The sequence below is a fragment of the Tenebrio molitor genome, chromosome 4 (assembly GCF_963966145.1).
Source record: "Tenebrio molitor chromosome 4, icTenMoli1.1, whole genome shotgun sequence".
NCBI classification, from domain to species: Eukaryota; Metazoa; Arthropoda; class Insecta; order Coleoptera; family Tenebrionidae; genus Tenebrio; species Tenebrio molitor.
Genome location: NC_091049.1, coordinates 22,163,981 through 22,183,298, shown reverse-complemented (window position 1 = coordinate 22,183,298; position 19,318 = coordinate 22,163,981). Strand labels below are relative to the sequence as shown.

Below are 19,318 nucleotides of genomic sequence, written 5' to 3'. Positions count from 1 at the left end.
CTTAAAGCTCATAAACTGATGACATTTTTTTTTACAGGAACTCTTACAGTAGAAGAAGTGTATCGCGATCGGGACCAATTTGCGGCCCTGGTCCGGGAAGTGGCAGCCCCGGATGTGGGCAGGATGGGGATCGAGATCCTGTCCTTCACAATAAAGGACGTTTATGACGAAGTCCAATATCTCACGTCATTGGGCAAGGCCCAGACGGCCATGGTGAAGCGTGACGCCGACGCCGGCGTCGCCGAAGCCAACCGCGACGCTGGCATTCGCGAAGCCGAATGCCAAAAGTCCGCCATGGACGTCAAATATTCGACCGACACCAAGATCGAAGATAATTCGAGGATGTTCAAGCTGCAAAAAGCTAACTTCAATCAAGAAATCAACACTGCCGTAAGTATTCGATCGCGCGGTCGATCTGCATTTTTCGAACGACTTCTTTGCTTAGAAAGCTGAAGCACAACTGGCTTACGAATTACAAGCAGCGAAAATTCGCCAGAAAATACGTAACGAAGAAATACAAATCGATGTTGTGGAAAGGAAGAAGCAGATCGAAGTGGAGGCGCAAGAGGTTCTCAGGAAGGAAAGAGAGCTCAATGCGACAGTTCGTCTGCCGGCCGAAGCCGAAAGCTACAGGGTGCAAATGATTGCCGAAGGAAAACGGTGAGTGGCTAAAGACTTTCAATTTTAAATTGTTGCGTTTACTTTATGTATTGTCACCTGTCAATTTTGACATTTATGAGAAATTTATTTAAACAATGATTTTCACCCGAGAACACAAAATATTTATGATAGAATCCTATTTTTGAAATGGCAACGAAGAAAATGTTCAGTGAAATAATTAAAAAAAAAATCCAAAACTTCAATTTTTCTTTTATCAAAAATGTGATCAAAATGAGGTTATGTATCTGAAAGAATTGTCCAACAGTGTGTTGCGAAGAGAGAGAAAATCACGGCCTGGTTGACCACAAATTTATTTGAACACTCGTTACAAGAAACAAAATACAATGTGATGAAAAAGAGAACAAATCAGAGCAGGCGTTACAAGTTATCGGTCATGTCGTAGCGGAATCCTATGCAAATAAGCGTTCAATCATGGGCGTAGACAATTTGTGGTCCCAAACTCTATTTTATAATAAATTATACCTCATGAATTTTGGATGTTGGAATTATAATTGTGCATTTTATTATTATTATCTGATAATGAAGAAAATTCATAAAATAAACAAGGGCAACATTTTACATTCATAAGAATGGGTAATTTAACAGCTTTATTGGCGACGCCACTGGTAAGCAGATTTTTCGCGAAAATGTCAAAGAAACGTCAACGATGTGCTGTTGTTAACCTAAAAAACAACTTTTCGATTTCGGCAAAGTTTACAAACGTTTGATTTGTTTTTGATCACTTGGTATACTTATACGAGAATAATCAATAAGAATGAAAGAATCAAAATTTTATATACAGTGAGCGGCAAAAGTATGGAATAAATTCATTAAAAATTAAACACAATTTTTTTCAAAAAAATCTTTGGACAGGTCAATTTTAGTTTATAAAAATACATATTTTAATATAAAATAAAATTCCAAACAGTCATTTGTTTTCGAGTGATGACGTCATCGATAGTTTTTTTAAATGGAAACCCCCTATTTTTTTTCTTGATTCTGATAGCCCTTTTAATTGTCTAAATGCCAGTATAAAAATTTTGTTACCTTACATAAGGAATTTTTTGAGAAAAAAAAATAATAAAGTTGGAAAAAATAAATTTTATAACGAACAAAAACAAGTCAAAAACTGTGTTAGTAAGTACCTAAAATTATGGAATTAAATGTTCGAATTGCCATCCCCCAGCTTGTTAACAATAAGCAAGTTTATGAAGAAATTCCTCCTGTTTTAGTTTTATCTAGTTTTATCCTCGCATCCAAGAAAATTAAAATTTCTATACGTTGTGTTTCTGTTAAATGAGTCATTTTCGAAAACGTTTTGTAAAACAAATAACACATACGAATGAAATTGCCAGTAACATTTGACTGTTTGATTTACCTACTTGATTTTTTGACTTGTTTTTGTTCGTTATAAAAAAAAATTTTCCAACTTTATAATTTTTTTTCTCAAAAATGTCCTTATGTAAGATAACAAAATTTTTATACTGTCATTTAGACAATTAAAAGGGCTATCAGAATCAAGAAAAAAAAATAGGGGGTTTCCATTTAAAAAAACTATCGATGACGTCATAACTCGAAAACAAATGACTGTTTGGAATTTTATTTGGTACTCAAACATGTATTTTTATAAACTAAAACTGACCTGTCGAAAGATTTTTTTGAAAAAAAATTTTGTTTAATTTTTAAGGAATTTTTTCCATACTTTTGCCGCTCACTGTATAATTTGTTCCAAAATCAAAAATCCACCAACACTGCATTCTACCTCGAAAATACAACCGACAACGTCGCCAACTTTTGTTTTTGTGTGTTTGAAAGTGTCAGAAAAACGTGGGGTTATGAAATAAAACTGTTGACAATCGTTTTGGTCGTAGTTCATCATGTTTTTTAAATTCTTCGAAGCACTTAATGAACGCTCGCTTTAATTTAGCAGTTAAAAGATTCCTTGTTTTTCGAGGCATTTTTATAAGTATATTTATTAATTCTCAATTATCAAAGCATTTCCATATCAGTTTCTTCGTGTTTTTCCTAATCTCTACAAACACTTAACACATCTAGTAATGGTAATTGTACGTTTTTCAGCATTATCTCTGCTTTGACATTAGTTGTTTCTTGTATTTTAAATCAACACCACCATAATTATTACGTTAATTTTATTTACGTTGTTTGAATATAAAATGTCTCGCCGTTTCAACGGGAAAGTTTGAAATTATGATGAAATCTCCATAACAGATAAAAATTGAATGTAAAAAATGGCTAAAACAAACAATACCTAGTGTCAAGGTCGTACCGTTGTACGAATTATTATAATAAAACAATAAACAACGACTGTACAAAAAAAATCTCTGAAAATTGAATTTAATTTGATTTTTTAATATTTGACAATTAAAATGGTGCCTCGTTTAGCGGTTGCTACGCGACGCGCGACTTATTGTTTACAAACGCATCCAATTGGCGATCCACCCATGGATTCCTAAAATACGACGGATGTGATTGGCCGACAGCCCGTGAATTCCAGTTTGAAATCCAGGGGGCGTGGAATTGATATTATTCTTTCATTGCATATCCAACAACAATCCATATATTCTCTAATAGTCGTGGAAAATAATTATTTACAGTAAGAGTGAGGAAGGCAAAGCTTTCGTTCACGCGAAACTTCTGTTCGTGGACGATGCAAGTGAACGAAAGCGGCCTTACTCTCGAGTGCTGTATTTGGTTTTGTTCGATACGTCCTTGGAAAGTGAGTCTGTAACTTTGTATTCAAAATTTTAAATAAAAATAAATAACATTTGTGGACGGATCAAAAAAATACAAAATAAACAAAGTTCTGTAACGTCAATAAAATGGTTGTGTGCATATTGTGGAAATGGATGATGAAGAATTATATGTTCCTGATGATGTCCTGGAAGAGGCAAGTGCCGGGAGGCACTTAATGTTGCCTAAAAAATCAAAATTACGTTATCAGGGAGAATTAGAAAAAACCAGTGAGTGAAAGATAGTGAGCAAAAAACGATGACCGAAAGTGAAGTGAACAAAAGGGAAATCTTCACCCACTGTATTTATGGATACAAACTCACTTTCTAGGGAGGTTTCAACCAAATTATATTTAAAGAATATGTACAGGGTGTCTCAGCTAAGCCTAATAACTCGGTTATTTTCCAGCGGATTTTTGTGAAATTTAAAATGCAGATATTTTAGACGGTGAAGAATAAAATCCCAGTAATGCAATCACCCAAGTCTTAAAAACGTAATTTTTACATGCCTTTTTAAAATGTTGAATCAATTAAGATTTACATAAAAAATTGAGCGTCAATAAAAAATGCTGTAGGGAAAAACTCGTCCTTGAAAGACGTCTGGTTTGCAAGAAAAAAGCAAAAAACTGTGTTAAACGTGGCTGCAAATGCAAAAACGTAGACGCGTATGAAACAAACGCACAATTTTGCAGAATTTTGGTCATCCCTTTTCGCAGAAGCGCAGGTGACATATTTGACGTTTATCTTGCTAACCTTACAAATACTTACAAAGTTAAAGACAACATTTGGGCGTAATTTATTATACTGGATGCTTTAATTCTTCCATAAAGGACTAAACCACGATCGGGATATTTTAGCAAGGTAATTTAGTTCACGTACTATTGCGGGCAAAAAAAGTGGGACATCAACGTCATTGTCTTGACTTTTAATGTGAAATAACCCTTACCTGATTCTAACCCTACTTTGAATTGATTGACGTTGTCATTAAGTATTGTAGGTTGTAGGGAATGATTGTAAGTAAGCACGTAGTGAATATTTATTTAATGCAAAGTTCCAATCAAACTCTACCTTTATCAAAAGAAGAAGGCATTTCGAAAAGGAAAATAGGAGTATAAAATAAATTTTTAAACTGTCAGCTGGAATAGTGTCAAAAAAATGACAATAAAGCTTGAACTACATCGAATTTTTCAAAACTGACAGAAATTTGATGTCCCACTTTTTTTGCCCGCAATAGTACTTACGCTTCCTGTGTCTTCAAATAAATTGACGACTCTCTTAACCTTACATTTTGTAAAGCCTACATTTGGATAGTGTTCCACCAGAAAACGAACTGTGTCATTGAAGTTCTTACGACACTCTGCATTAGCAAAATGTTTTTCCTTTTTCAACAATATTGAAATTTCTGCCGCTGTAGTCTATTTTTAGAGTATTTTCAATAAATTTTCACAATTTGAAGTTTCTAATAAAGCGCGCCCAATTTTGACAGACTTTAAAGGTGTACAAAATGTTGCTTGGCAATTAATCATTAATTGTTTCAAAAGGTAACTGGTCAAATACCTTCAAATTTTACATTAAATTTTTAACGACAAAATTTAATCTTTTCGTTGAATCAGACAAGTGATTTAGTTAATTGTTTGTGTTAACATCTATTTTTTAATGTTTAACAATCTAATAATAATTGCGCTTAATTTTCAATAAAGGAAACATGTGTTAAAATTACATTTTTTAACTTTATTATTACTAATTGAACCTTCACGGTCTAAAATATCTGCATTTTAAATTTCATAAAAATCCTTTGGCAAATCCGAGATATTAGGCTTGAAAGTCTTAGCTGAGACATCCTGTATACAGTTGTTTTTCCAAGTTTTCCAAATTTCATACAAGACGGCCCTTAATATATTTTGAAAGCAAATACAAATACAAATAAAAGAAACAATAAATAGTAAAGACAATGTTTTGATACCATTTCCTGCGTTTTCAGATTTTAATTTACATTTAGTTTTAATTTTATACAATTACGCAACAATGTAAGAAGACTTAAATTTACTGGGCTGTCGCTTACACGACGACACTTTTGTCTCTAGATGAAGTGTATACACTAAGTGTTAACATTTATACAGAGCCCTAGGCTGGTGTAGCTAGAGCTGGCTCTAGTGTCTTAGTTCTAGCCGTAACGCGTGAGAACAGTTCGAGTTCAGGGTCGCAGATGACTCTAACCGGTTTCTAATCTTCCGGAAATTGATTGAGAATGTCAGGAGTTGACAGTGTCAAGTTCAAGTGAACAAGAAAAAATGTTTTTATAAAGTGTGTATCTACTTATTGTTGTTTGAAAATATTTAGAAACTGTTGGATTGTTGAAAAAATGTTGTTTCACGTTCCAATAGCAGGAATCACAGATATTTTTCTAAAAATACTCTAAATTAAAATTTAGTCATCTAATTTTTAAATTTCCTTTTAATATACTTACCTTTGGGTCAATTCTGGAATACTATCGGGAATAATAAAAAGACTTACAAGAAACTCTTTTCACATGCCAACTGTCTGTCAACCATCCATTTCCCCATTAATGGGTGGCGTGGCTTCATTGTGTTCTCTGCGCCGGATTAAGTCTTGAGTACGATAGATATTAGCGAATGCTCCCCGACTGCGAGAGCCCCAAGGAACGAATAATGAATGAAAAAAATCTTTTAACATTTATTTTTGAAAAAACTTTGAACGAAAACGCGTTTCCCCCAATCGTTAACTGCAAAAAGATCACATACTTTGCAAAAATTAATTTAGAACCAACTGAATAAAAGATTTTGATAATATTTTTTTTTTATAAATGAATTCTCAAAGTAAATTATTTGCTTTTACTTTAGTACCCGAAAAGAGCTAATAATGGTTGTGAAATTAAATCTTGAATACCTACAACTAAAATGTGAAGAAGAACGAAGGAAATGTTCTCATCTTTATCAGTTTTTTAAAGATTTTCCAATTGATTTTAGCCCACCATTACTCTGTATGAATATCACTGCACCTCATTACATTTTGTATCAATTCCTGATATGTTCTGTTCTCATTCCAGCACTCAAACCGTTCAGAACGCCATAGCAGACAGCGAAAAGATAAAGCTATTGGGTACGGCCGAAGCCGCCGCAATTTCCTGCGTGGGAAAAGCTGACGCGGAGCGCATGAGACAAAAAGCCGCTGTCTACAAGCAATACGGAGATGCTGCCATTATGTCTATCGTTCTAGAGGCCTTACCTAAAGTACTGTCTCCATGTGAGACGACACTCTTCCCTCCTAACGAGTTTTTGTTTGCAGATCGCTGCAGAAGTGGCGGCACCGTTGGCCAAAACCGAGGAAATCGTCCTCATAGGAGGTCCCGACAACACCACTGCCGAAATAACTCGGCTGGTGGGACAAATTCCACCTGCCGTCAATGCCTTAACCGGGGTCAACCTCTCCAAAGTGCTTGGGAAGATTCCCGGTGCGTCAACGCAACCGGTCACGGCTGCCGTCTAAGAAACGACATCCACGAGACCCTCAGCTGCGCGATTACTGGCCTCTGTTATCCTTGCACTATTCCCATTAAAATAAAACATGACGCTATGATATCGTATTCCTACATTTCTGGCTACATTTATTGGAAGTTTTCGCTCAGGACTATAAATTTGGAAGTTTTGGCAGTACCGGAGTTACCGTTTTTTAGTTTTTTGTTTCAGTGATAAAAAACCGTTTCTCCGCGGTTTGGTGTTCAATTTTAACAAAGCGGTACCCTTTTCATTAAGGAAGGAAAGTAGAGTAGAGTAAATCAAAGTTCTCTATGTATTTTTCTACTCCCAATTTTTTTATTCTATTTTCTATTTTAGTTGTTTCGTGTGGCGAACACCAAGCACAAATTGTGCGACTTTCCCTGCATGTTGTAAAAGCGCTTCAATATTTGTCTATTCAAATTGTGGCATTTTTCACAACGACTCAATCTTTTGTCAATATTTCAGTAAGTACATTATTTTTGTTTGTTGTATTTTTTATTTTATTTTTAATCGAGTTTGCTTCATTATACACTAGATGTGGATATTTGTTATTATACCCACTTGTGTGAATAAAGATATTTTATCAAATGGCAACACAACTATGTGTCTTATCCTACCACACTCTCTGGGATCTGGTCGAGTTCTATCATTATTTCGTAAGTGAAGACTTACGTAGGAACATCTCGGAGGACATACACGTAACAATAGTATAGGCTATGAAGAAAGCTTCAACAAGAGAAGACGAGAAGAAAAAAGAACGAAATAGACATCACGCATGAAGACTACCACTAACCAACCAATAGGGAGGTCGCATTTCGTTGCAGGATTTTGTAAATGGCGCGCGCAACCGCCTACCAGGAAAAAATAGGTAGGCATTAAATTCGTTCTATGGTCTGCTCATTCCCTTAAATTGGACGATTGATGGTCGAGGAGTTACATACTCTCTTCTCACAAGGAAGGTCTATCGCAAGAGCTCAATTATGATGAAGATCTCATACTTCTCTAATTTGCGATCTCAGACAACAAGCCTCATAAGAAGCATTTTGTAGGAAACACGGGTTTAGGGCAGACGAGCTTCCGAGGAGTGCCATGAAGAAATAAGTACTACAAAATGCCCTAAAAACGAAATATCATCCATCACACACAATTTTTTATTATACCTGAATCATACTCCCTGTTTTTGACACTAAAATGCGACGTTAAAAACACTCCGCTCTTAAACTCGTCGCGCGTGCTTTAAAGGCTTCCTTATAAACTTGTATCATAATATACTATTTTCTACTTTTCACCTTTTAATCCATTTTTAAATGAAAATAAACAATTTTCAAATTTGGGGAATTTTGTCGTGGTTGGCAGCAAATGTCATATTGTTGTTTAAGATTCAAATTTCAATTGTTATTAACAAATTAAAAACGAGCGAAGACAATTTTCTATTCTTCTATGTATCCCGCCAGAAATACGAGATTACAATTAAATTTACATTTGTACTTACAGGGTCATTATAAATTATTGTAGTCGCCTCACTGTGAACTGTCAATTTTTGTCACTGTCAGTGTCATTTTTTTATGTGAAAAATGCGGTGATGAGAATTTTATTTATTTCTTTCTAAATTAACGATTGAATCTAAAAATATTGAGTTGTTTTCAACCAATTTAAGTCCTTTGTGTGAACGGTGTGTACTCACTTATTCATCATTTTTTATATGGAGCGGCAACCATAAATTTTACATTCAGTTTTTACGCCAACTTGGACTACAATCATTTATATGACCCTGTATATTCCACGGAAACAACTTAAATTAAAATTCGTTTTGTTTTGGCGTTTATTTTGACATTTCATTTTCGTCATGCCAAGATCAGAAATGCCAATCTTGAAAAACTAAATTGCACTTGTTTTCCAGTTTGAAGACGTAAAAATTTAACAGGCATAGAATAGAATCTATTGAAACAATCCAATAGATGCAAAAGTTTCATTGCAATGCATATTGGAAATAGAAAAAAATCACTCATGAACAAATAATGTTGACAAAAAATAAAAACAGACGTAATGTGGCAGTATGGACATTATTTTTCTGCTGCAAAAAATCATTATAAATAAAACGATTTTCTCCCCACTAATATACGGTGCGATCAACAATTACTTAGATTTGACTTTGACAGTGTCAGATTTTTCGTATCTTTGCTAACTCAGCTAATAAACGGCAAACAACTGTCACTATGAACCAAATTTTAACGCAAACGTGGTTTTGACTTGAGAACATAAAAGATTCCTCATTAATTCGTAATGATATTTTTAACAATGGAACTGGACATACAGCGCTGTTGCCTGTTTGGCCGAATTTCGGCAAAAATTGCCAAATTTAAATTTAAACAAATATATGCAACCAGAAATACTTCCCTCCATTAGAGCATTGTCCACACACGTCGAAAATCTCAACGCCTTCTTTGATTTAAATAACACAGGCCTACAAATCGAAACTTTTTAATCGTTGTTTTGATTTTAATAACTGATTTTGTATAATATTGGAGCCCTGATTACAAAAATACCCTTCATTTTTTTGTATCACGTCAGGTTTTTTCACAATTAACAAAAAAATAATTAAGCAATTTATTTAGGAAAATAACCAAACTAAATTTTTATTCCTTATGAGAATGGCATCTTTGACGCTTTGTGAGGAAACTTCTTTTAATTGATTGTCTGCTGTAGGTATGTTTTTTTTGGTACATCGTGCTGTAACATCCAGCAAAAATCTGCCATCATTAATACGCTCCATATTCCTTGATATCACCTGCCCATTTCTTTTATATCTTGGTGAAAACGTTCTCCTTATTCCTCGCTAATAGCACCAAGATTTTTAGGAAAAAGATTTAAGTGCGAAAATAGGAAATGCACTTTCAAACTCATATTACATCCCAAGATGTGAAAATTTTCCAACATGGTTCTTACAATATTTTTGTAGTCTTCATCTTTGTGATTTCCAAGCAAATTTTTCTATGACGTTCTTAAATGCCTTCCAGGCATTCCTTTCGACAACATTTATAGAATATTACAGTATCGAAATAGTTATTTACGAACCAAGTGCGGGAAGACGATGTTCCCGCATGAGCGCATTTTTTAAAGCACGAGCGACGAAGGAGCGAGGCTATGAGTACAAAATTTTGAATTAATTCATTCATTCTAGGTGAACATTCCAATTTTAAGAAAAAACGAATTGTGAAAAAACTAGACGTGATAGCGCAAAACCAAAATCATTTTCGTAATCAAGGGGTCGAAATTGTTCAAAAACTGTCAATTTTATGCAAACAACGAAATCAGTGTAGATCTGTGTAATTGTTGATCGCACGGTATTATTTCTATAACTTGTATTGGTAATTATGAAACGATATAAACTTAGCTTTAAAGCTATGATAAGTTAAATGATTGTAATTCTTTCTTTTAAATACCTACCTACCTATACAGTAAACAACATGTAACAACATTGGTGGTTCTACATCTCTGCTCCTTTTGGTGTTTTTCAGGTGCCCCAGAATATTCAATATACCCACCTGTTTTTTTTTTTTTTTTCTCTTATTTGTTAGTCATTTAGTATTCAAGTTATTTATTCATTGTGTAAATACGCAGGAGAGTGTGAAAAAACATTTACCTCGTCAATCGATAATCAATTACTGAATTACTTGACTTGAAAGCCAAGCCCATCACGATGAATAAAGAGATATTAAACTAGCGAGGAACTCTGAATAAAGAATTGTGAAAAGTCTTTCCAAATGAGATCGCTATTTGTTAACAGTGTTAGCATTGTTGCGAATGTGAAATACAGTACCCACCTTCAAATAAATTCGGAATAACCAAATAACACACATGCACGCTACCTGTAACGTCTATAATTTGTCCAGCGAGGCAAAATCACTAAATTTTACGCAGAGAAAGTAGGTACTACTTACCGTAAATTATTTATTTATTTACCTTCAAGCAGTAACATTTTTTGCCCTGAAATTATGTTCTAATTAGTGTATTCATATCATAAATACGACCGAGGTACGAGGGAGTATTTTAAAGGATGTGAGTGCAAGAAAGGAACTTTTTACACGTATATGTCCTACAACATTTTATCTACGATCGTGAGATCATCGCACCGCTTTTAACATAAATTTGTATAAAACAATTATTATTATTCAATATTTTATGAATAACCAAAGTCGTTTGAGAACCACGTCGTTTAACAACCTACTTCTAAACAATGTTTCCAACAAATTGTATTGTTGTATTCTGACAGTTCTGGGCCATAAAAGCGTGCACTAAAAGTTTTATGGCACGATTTCGTCACTTCACTAAACGTCAACATTGACAACGATTTTTAGTGCCTACTTTTTACACGATTATAGATAAAGTTCTTTTTCTACGATCGTGCAAAAAGTGAGTGTTCATTGCATTGTTTTTAGTGGAAAAAGTGCCTCTTAATTGCACTAGTGCAATAAAGTCTTTATTGCACGCATCTGTCAACAGTTTGTCTACGATCGTGAAAAAAGTGAGTGTTCAGTGCATTTTTCACATGACGCACAGGACTGAACTGTTGTTTTTTCTCGTTTTTTTGTTCAATCGTAGAAAAAATGTTGTATGCAACACGTGCAAAAACTGTTATTGCACTTGACGTGTTGTTCCATTCGCCTGCGGCTCTTGGGACAATTTTCACGTCGCGTGCAATCATTCACTTTTTGCATTTGTTGCATAAATAACTATTTTGTAGTGTTGGGTTACAAAGTATGTAATTTAAAATCTCCCAATCTCTCGTTGGACGAAGTATACCTACAACATTTTTCTTCAGCGTTCAACCCCCTTACGTTATGAAATAATTATATCTAAGTACCTACTTACCCTAGAAAGAACCAAGCTATCTAACACTAGAAGAATAATTCTGGAAATCGTTCTAGTGGTTCTTGAATTTTAAATATTAGTATAGATGTAGATGACAGATGAGATGTCACGAGGGCGATAACAAAAAAACCTCAAGTTTCAGCCTATATACGTGAAAATGCAATCACGAAACTCACTGTTCTAAAAAACTTACTTATAGCACTTTTTTTCTTCAAAATCAAAAGATAAACACTTTTGTGCTTCACTGTTAAGTTTTTAATAAACTTGCTGCTGCACGCTTGCCAACAACTATAGTTTTTGCTGTCAAATAGCTCATTTAATTTCTTCATAATTTGTAAACCAATACAACCATTTTGTATTTACACAAATATACACGCCCTTTTTGTCTGATGTCTTTCTTCAAAATGTCATATTTATCAAAGGTATTTTTGATGAAGTAAGACATTTTGTGATTTTCCTAATTGCAATGAAACCAATGAAAAATGATTTCTCGTTTTTTTAGGCTGTTCTATTTTTAAAACCACATGGCTGTTTTTTAGTTGATTTCGTCCTTTTACTTCTACTAGGTCAATTTTCAACGCAAGAGTTAATGGAGAACCGATTACGAATAAAGCTTTCTGTTGTTTGTAATGTTTTTAATGGAGCATAAAACACATAGGTGAGGTTGCGGCACTGCGAGGCCAAATCGCACACAGATCTGGGCACCGTGCGAGGCAAGGTGACGGACTCTAGTTTTTTAGTGATAAAACTCTTCACTTGGTCATCTTCAACTTGCCTCATCTCTGTGCTCCAATCTGTACGAATTTGACTCTCTGCTGACCTACATTTTAATAAAAAATGGGATCGATTGTTCTTATACTCAAATTCACAATTTATTTTTTTTTATTATTATCATACAAGACCATATATTACACAATATGTGTAAGTTTTATGCTCATCATTGCATTGTAAAAATTTGGTAATTTACAAAAATTCAACGGGCACCATTTTTACAATGCGTGTTATTAACATGATAAGTTTAAATTTATATTTACGAAAAAGTGACTTTTCCAGAACATACCCAAAAATTCTTTACAAAAATAATAATCATAATATTAACAATCATTACCATCACTTATTACGTTTAAAAAACACAGCAGAGTAATAATAGTTATTATCCTATTACATAATAATAAAATTAATAAATTAGATGGTATGTTTTGTAAAAATCGACAGATTACTTACAAAATACAAAAAAAAAAGGGAAAACCTAGTATGTACCTACAGACAACGAAAAGTTGCGACCCAGTGCGGCCCAAAGATTTCGTCTTTATAATTTATGTTATAAAATGCAACACTATAAAATCTTTACATGAACGGCTCAATTAGAAAGCAAACCGACTATATTACAAGTTCAACGTAACAAACGAAACGCTGGAATCAACACGGATCCCACTTTATAAAACCAATCAATAAATTTTATTACTTCAGTTACAATCGCCTAATATAATAAAACGAATCAGTTCAAAATAAGAAAAGAAAAAAGATAAATATTAATCTTAAAAATCAAATTACACACAATCAACAAACATGTTTACTGTTTATCTTGTAATTTTTCTTCTCGTGGCTTGGCTCCACCGAAAATCGTCGACGTTTGTGACGTCTCTGCCATCGCGTTCACCGGATCCTTCACGGTCCGCGGCTGCAACTTCAGCTTCGGCCTGCCTGAGGTATCTGAAACTGGCACATCATCAAACAAGCTTCCTTATGACGGACAACCTCCGAACCTGGAGCCGGATTCGGTAGATCCTCGGTGAACGATCTCCTTTCCTGGCGGGGTCTGCTGCCGAATCCGCCGCCGCCACCGCCACCGCCGTTGTTGCCGCGATTGCCGCGCGACGACCACTCTCTGTTGCCCCCTTCTTCGGACGAAAAGTTACCGTAATTTCCTCTGTTGCCTCCCCTGTCTGTGACAAACAACGGGGATCATTGCGTAAGAGGTCGCCTACAATTACCGTTAAAGGAACCTCCACGTCCTCCACCTCGTCTCTCGAAATCGTCGAAACGGTGGTCGCCGCCTCCGGGTCGCGGGCCTCGGAATCCACCTCCGCCACCACCACCGGCGCCGCCACCTCTACCACCGCGACCGCGGTCGAAGCCGCCACCTCTCTCGCTGCGTTTGCCTTCGGCTACGTCTATCTTGATTGTGTGTCCTTCGACTTCTACTAAACCATTCATGTTGATTGCCTGCTCCAAGTCGTGGAGGGTGGAAAATTCGACATAGCAAAAGCCCTTTGGAACGAAACAAATTTTCTCATTAAAAGCATCGGACAATCGACTGTTAATAAATTATATCCTTTACGAGGAAGCTTCATTTGGCAGATCTAGAAACTACGACGCAATTGTTCTTCGTATTATTAAGTTTAATTTTAGGTTATGTCGGTTAAGCAACGACAAGTAAGTTCCAAATGAGGTAGTTTTTGAACACCCGTTATTTACAAATAATAACTATTTTTAAGTGATGCTATAACAACGAGCAAATCGTGTTGTTGCTTCATTTCGTCAAGAGGAAAAAGAAAACGAGAACTTTTGTAATGTGCAAAAAAAGGCTACAACTATCAACAATATTTTATATTCTCTGCCACTTAAACAATTCTAATACTGATGACGTCACGTCAAAATTAAACCTAACCTAACTTTTTTACGGTCAGTAGTTTTTCTTCTGTAGGTACTTACTTTTGTCTCTCCAGTTGAAACGTGTTTTTTAACTTGCCGAAGTAAAGTTGTCACAATTTCACGATAACAAACGATTGTCGCATATAGTCCATTTTTTAATTATAGTCCGGTGTATCAATTAAAAAGCAGAACAACTGTCATATTGCTATCTCTTTTCAACATAATGTAAACAAACTATTGAATTCTTGTACGTATTGTATTAAGCGTGTCCCACTATGCATCTCGCTTTAGCATGTGTGATTCGAGCAAGACACGAGTTGTACGTTTATTACATTAGCGACGTCAAATTTTTAGGTTACGTTTTAACCACATTATTTGTGATAGTTTTGTTTAATTTTGCTTGAAATGTCCTCCGTATGATGCCAACGAAAAGCATGTGGACAGATTCATTTACGGAATTTGTAAATTGCAAAAATAATATTGGAATTGCGCGGAAACTTGCAAGACTGGAAGTTAACAGGTAAGGGGGTAAACTAATTCATGGCATTGCCGAAACAAAATCTAGGAAGAAAGAAAGAGTCTAAACGTGGTTGTTTAGTGCTGTTTTCAACAATTTTTAATATATCTGACCTATTAGTTGATAAGTATGTAAATAGTTATCAAAAGAGTTCTGAAGGGAGCGGTTTTTTGAGACAAAATTAAAACGGAGGAATGAATTTGTAGAAAAACCAACAAAGCACGAAAGAACACAACTCAAAATCTTAAAAATTGAAATTTGTTATGATATCTGTCTCATGTTGCCTACATAAATTTTCAAATATTGGTAGAACCATGCACTGCTGTCAAATGTCGAAAGCAGACGCAGGTCATGTCGACTTCTTGATTCGGACTAAGCTCATCGGACTATAATAAAAAAATGGACTATACTCAAATTACCACAAATGTCAAATGTCATTTGTAAGATTTCTTATTAATCAATAATTCAAAAAGTAACGAAAATGCGCTTTAGTATTTCACTCTCTGGATTTCAGTTACGTAATTTTACTGTACCTTTAAGAAAACACTGCTTCACGCTTGAGCTTTAATGTTATAACTGTTTTCAACAATTTAAACTGTCGCTTTGAAAAATGTTAGGTTAGGTCTAACGCTGATGTCAAAAGCTCCTAGGGTGCGTAGTATATAACTGCTTAAAATTTTAAAAATTGATTTTTTTGTAATTAACAGAAATAATTACAATTGGCAGCGTGATGCACTTTTAACTTGACAGCTAACATTATCTGAATCAATCTAGGAAGAGCCTTTTATTCAGCACTGCTAGAGTTTTAATCATTTCCGGTTTAGTGGGAAGTGTCAGCAACTTATCCTAACCACAAGTTTCGAAGTAATCGAAAAAAAAAACATAATTAAAAAAAATATATAAATCAGTTTACTTTCTATGCTTGGTAGACAATTAAAAAAATAATACAATCTTCCACCAAAAATTATTTTACTTTTTAAAAAGTATCACGGGAGATATAAATAATTGGAAATTGGTTGGAAAAATTAAATTTTCTGTCGTAATCTGCCTCGTGCATAAATTATCTCCGAGGTCGCCAACGCTTTTGTTGTTATTGCGGAAATAAGCAAAATATTCCGGAAATGTTTGTTGTTGCTATGACAACCGCATCAAATGCAAGCTTTCTATTGGATGGTTATTGCAGGCGTGCGATTTCCACCAAAAAAAAAATTAAACGCAAAAGTTTATCAGGAAAAAATATACCTCGACGATTTCACGACGCGTAAACTTTCCATTTTATTAAATCTGACTTTCGCTCTAATTTGTTGTAATAGATAATGTTAAAATAAATGGCAAGAAAAAAAAATTAAATGGATAAGTTACCGTATCAGGCCTTAGAACATACAAACACTAAACACCGTCCACGTTGATTTGGCATAATGGGAGGCCATGCTTTATTTTTTAACGTTGGACACACTGTTCGATTTCTGTCACTAAAGTGCTTGACGTGCGGACCTATCAAAATGAACATAACATGTTGCTGAATTTCCCGCGATGTCTGAGTATTCTTCTGTTGCAAACTAGTAAAACTGACAACAATGCACTAGACATTGACGCTATTTATAACCTCAAACTTAGAAAAACAGCATAATTCAACAGACAGCTTCACTACCAAATTAAATGCAAAATTTCCAGGGCCTCTCTTTACGCCAAGACAACGTGAATACATTTTACACTTTAGAAAAAAATGTTATTAGAATTTATTTCTCAACCGATTTTTACCTCGTTTAATAAGTTGTCACTGAAGTTTTCATTTTATTGTTGCAAATTATCACAAAATTTTGTCTGTTTGTGCTGTGCATTGTACAGCTCATCCCTTATAGATCTGAATTGTCACATTCAAGGTCGACCAAAATTAACTAGTTGGTTGCAAAAAAAAACCGGGAAATGAACATTTTCCTAATGTAAATTTGGTTTTGTTCATTTGTTAATTAATTGACTACTTGACAACACCTATCAAATAATTTCTAAAAATGTCATTGAATTTTGACCATAATTCTAACCTATCTCTCGGAAGAATTGTAAAAATGTGTCAATTTTATTCTGACAGTTCCCGTTTTTTTTGCAACCAACCGTACCATTTATTTAATGCACGATTGGACTTTTGCTGAGTGTGCTCGATCTTGTAAAAATGTAATTTGTTTGCGATTTGTATTTATTTTAAATTACCGCCACAAACAAATAATTAAAATACCCATTGGCGTGGCTAGTAACTTTGTCACTAGTGCCAACCTAACGGCACCTTGAGCATTACACTGCATTGTACAGAAAGATCAATAAAGAACCTGATCACAGCAGTCGTTGCTTTTTCCGCATATTTTTAATTAAAAAAAAAACATGAAAAGATATGCGGAAATAATTTTAAAGATCCAGGTTTTTTACTTATTTATATCACTGCATAAGACAATAGGTAATCGCGCCTTTATCTTCAAACTAAGTTACTGAACTTTTGTCAGATGGCGCCCCAATTAAAACATGAAAGAAAAATCATTCGCTGTTTTTTTTTGCGGAGCAAAGTATGTTGTGTGCACTAAATGACGACCGCAGACAAAACAATTAACCGTGACGCATCTAATGAGTTTACAGTGCACACTAGACATTTTTATAATTTGATGCCGTTAGAATAATGGATTTATTTTACTTAATGTTAAATAGAAAATATCCATCGGAAATGACACAAACTGATGACACGTATTATAAACAATCGGTACAAACATGCAAATGTCTTACTTAAGCTGAAACGATTTTTATCTGAACCAACTGGTAACAACATCAGAGTATTCTTTGAAAATCTTTAATCCCCTTTTGTGCTTTTTGTACTGTCAAAATAAGTCATCAAACAAATAACAAATAATGTCATGTGCAATATACCCAGTGATTGTCATTACTTTTTTTACTCTTCATCTGTTGATGAAACGAAATTGATGTTTGCCTAGGTATTTTGAGTTTAAAATTGTTTTAGTGTTTCATAGGAAATTACCTCAACTTCCTGGTATCAATTTTTCTCAGACATCTAGAGCGTCATGAAACATCTAACTTGCTTCTAGTCGAGTCACTTATTAACAAAAAAAGACAAACGTTTGCTCAAAATTTTCTTTAAAAAGGCGAAATGTCAAGTTTAACGAGATTTTAAAAAAATCTACGTTGTTTCATAGGAAAATTTCTAATCAAGGTCATCGCCAAAAAAAATTCTTTACAACGCAACAGTCCAGTGGAATACTTCACATGCATATTGCTGGATTTATGGAAATAATTTAGTTACATATTTAATTATTTTTATTAATTTACAAAAAAACGCCTATTTTGGAACCATGTTAAAAGATTGATTGGAGATTAAAAAAAAATTGTCTCTAGTAGTAACAGACCCTGTAAATATACAAAGATTTTCAGATGTTTTTGAAAGAGATCATAAGGTTGAGTAAACTAATGGAGTAACATTTTCAACATTTTTGCTCAACTTGATGCATTTTGTATTCAGGAGATGCATTACAAGTCAAACAAGCCTTGAAGTGATTATTACAACACGAGTGTACGAATTTACGCAGCACCAGGATAAGCCAATCCTGCCAGCATACCGATGTGGTCATGCCAGAAAATGCAGTTACAAGATCAAGCGAAATTTGGAGAAGAGCTAAACATTAGCGACTACATTTAAAGCGCGTCGAATGCGACACACGTTTGGTTAGATAAGCGTGAAGATTACCTTAAATCGGTCAGTTTCTTTATCCATGACTAGCCTCACATTCTTCACGTTGAGGTCCTGGAAAATACGATTGACATCCCCCTGCACGATTCCATAGGGCAAATTCCCAATGTATGCAGTAAATGGGGGTTCGGTCGGAAAAGGCTTTCGGCCACCCCTTCGGCCTCCACCACCGCCGCCGCCGAAATCCCTGCAAAACAAACCGCGTGTGAATCACGTCGGTCTTTTGCCGCCCAGATATATTTTGAGCAATTAACGAACCGATTTTTGCGGCACAACGATACATCGTCGCGCCATTAACACTTTTAACTTTTCTACAACAACAATCTCACTCATACTTTACAAAAAATTTATATTTACCTGTTGTCTCTATCATCATAACCGCTACGACCGGCCATGTTTGATTTCCAGGGACATGCGCTTGGGAGGATTTTGACAGAATCGAAGCAGGTTAGCCAAATTTACCGCATCGTTATCACTAAGTTTATCGGACACTGTTAATTTTTCAAGAACGATTGTCAATCAACTGAAATTATTGTAAAAACAACCCCAGAAATAAGTTCAATTTTCAATTGTCATGTGTCATGTATTTTTTTTTTTTTGT

General features: G+C 34.7%; 2 protein-coding genes across 5 annotated transcripts in view; one reads left to right on the top strand and one right to left on the bottom strand.

Moving 5' to 3' along the window:
- Flo2 (flotillin-2) overlaps nucleotides 1-7,527 on the top strand; it is a 152,371-nt gene extending 144,844 nt beyond the window's left edge. For both annotated transcript variants that reach the window (XM_069044192.1, XM_069044193.1), the window contains 4 exons: nucleotides 38-390; nucleotides 446-660; nucleotides 6,478-6,661; nucleotides 6,717-7,527. In XM_069044192.1, coding sequence (XP_068900293.1) covers nucleotides 38-390; nucleotides 446-660; nucleotides 6,478-6,661; nucleotides 6,717-6,917 — 953 coding nt within the window. In that variant the 3' untranslated portion in view covers nucleotides 6,918-7,527. The remainder of the gene's footprint in view (nucleotides 1-37; nucleotides 391-445; nucleotides 661-6,477; nucleotides 6,662-6,716) is intronic.
- A 5,120-nt stretch (nucleotides 7,528-12,647) lies between these two features.
- Nucleotides 12,648-19,282, bottom strand: LOC138127872 (eukaryotic translation initiation factor 4H-like). Of its 3 annotated transcripts, none has more exons than XM_069043950.1 (5): nucleotides 19,075-19,282; nucleotides 18,715-18,904; nucleotides 13,795-14,071; nucleotides 13,567-13,746; nucleotides 12,648-13,519 (listed from the first exon to the last, which is right to left on the bottom strand). In XM_069043950.1, exons 1-5 carry the CDS (start codon nucleotides 19,110-19,112, stop codon nucleotides 13,374-13,376), a joined length of 831 nt encoding a protein of 276 aa, XP_068900051.1. In that variant the 5' UTR covers nucleotides 19,113-19,282; the 3' UTR covers nucleotides 12,648-13,373. The 3 variants fall into 3 exon arrangements, with proteins under 3 accessions (XP_068900051.1, XP_068900052.1, XP_068900053.1); XM_069043951.1 differs by having other exon boundaries at nucleotides 12,648-13,513; XM_069043952.1 differs by having other exon boundaries at nucleotides 13,807-14,071.
- Nucleotides 19,283-19,318: the final 36 nt, after the last annotated feature.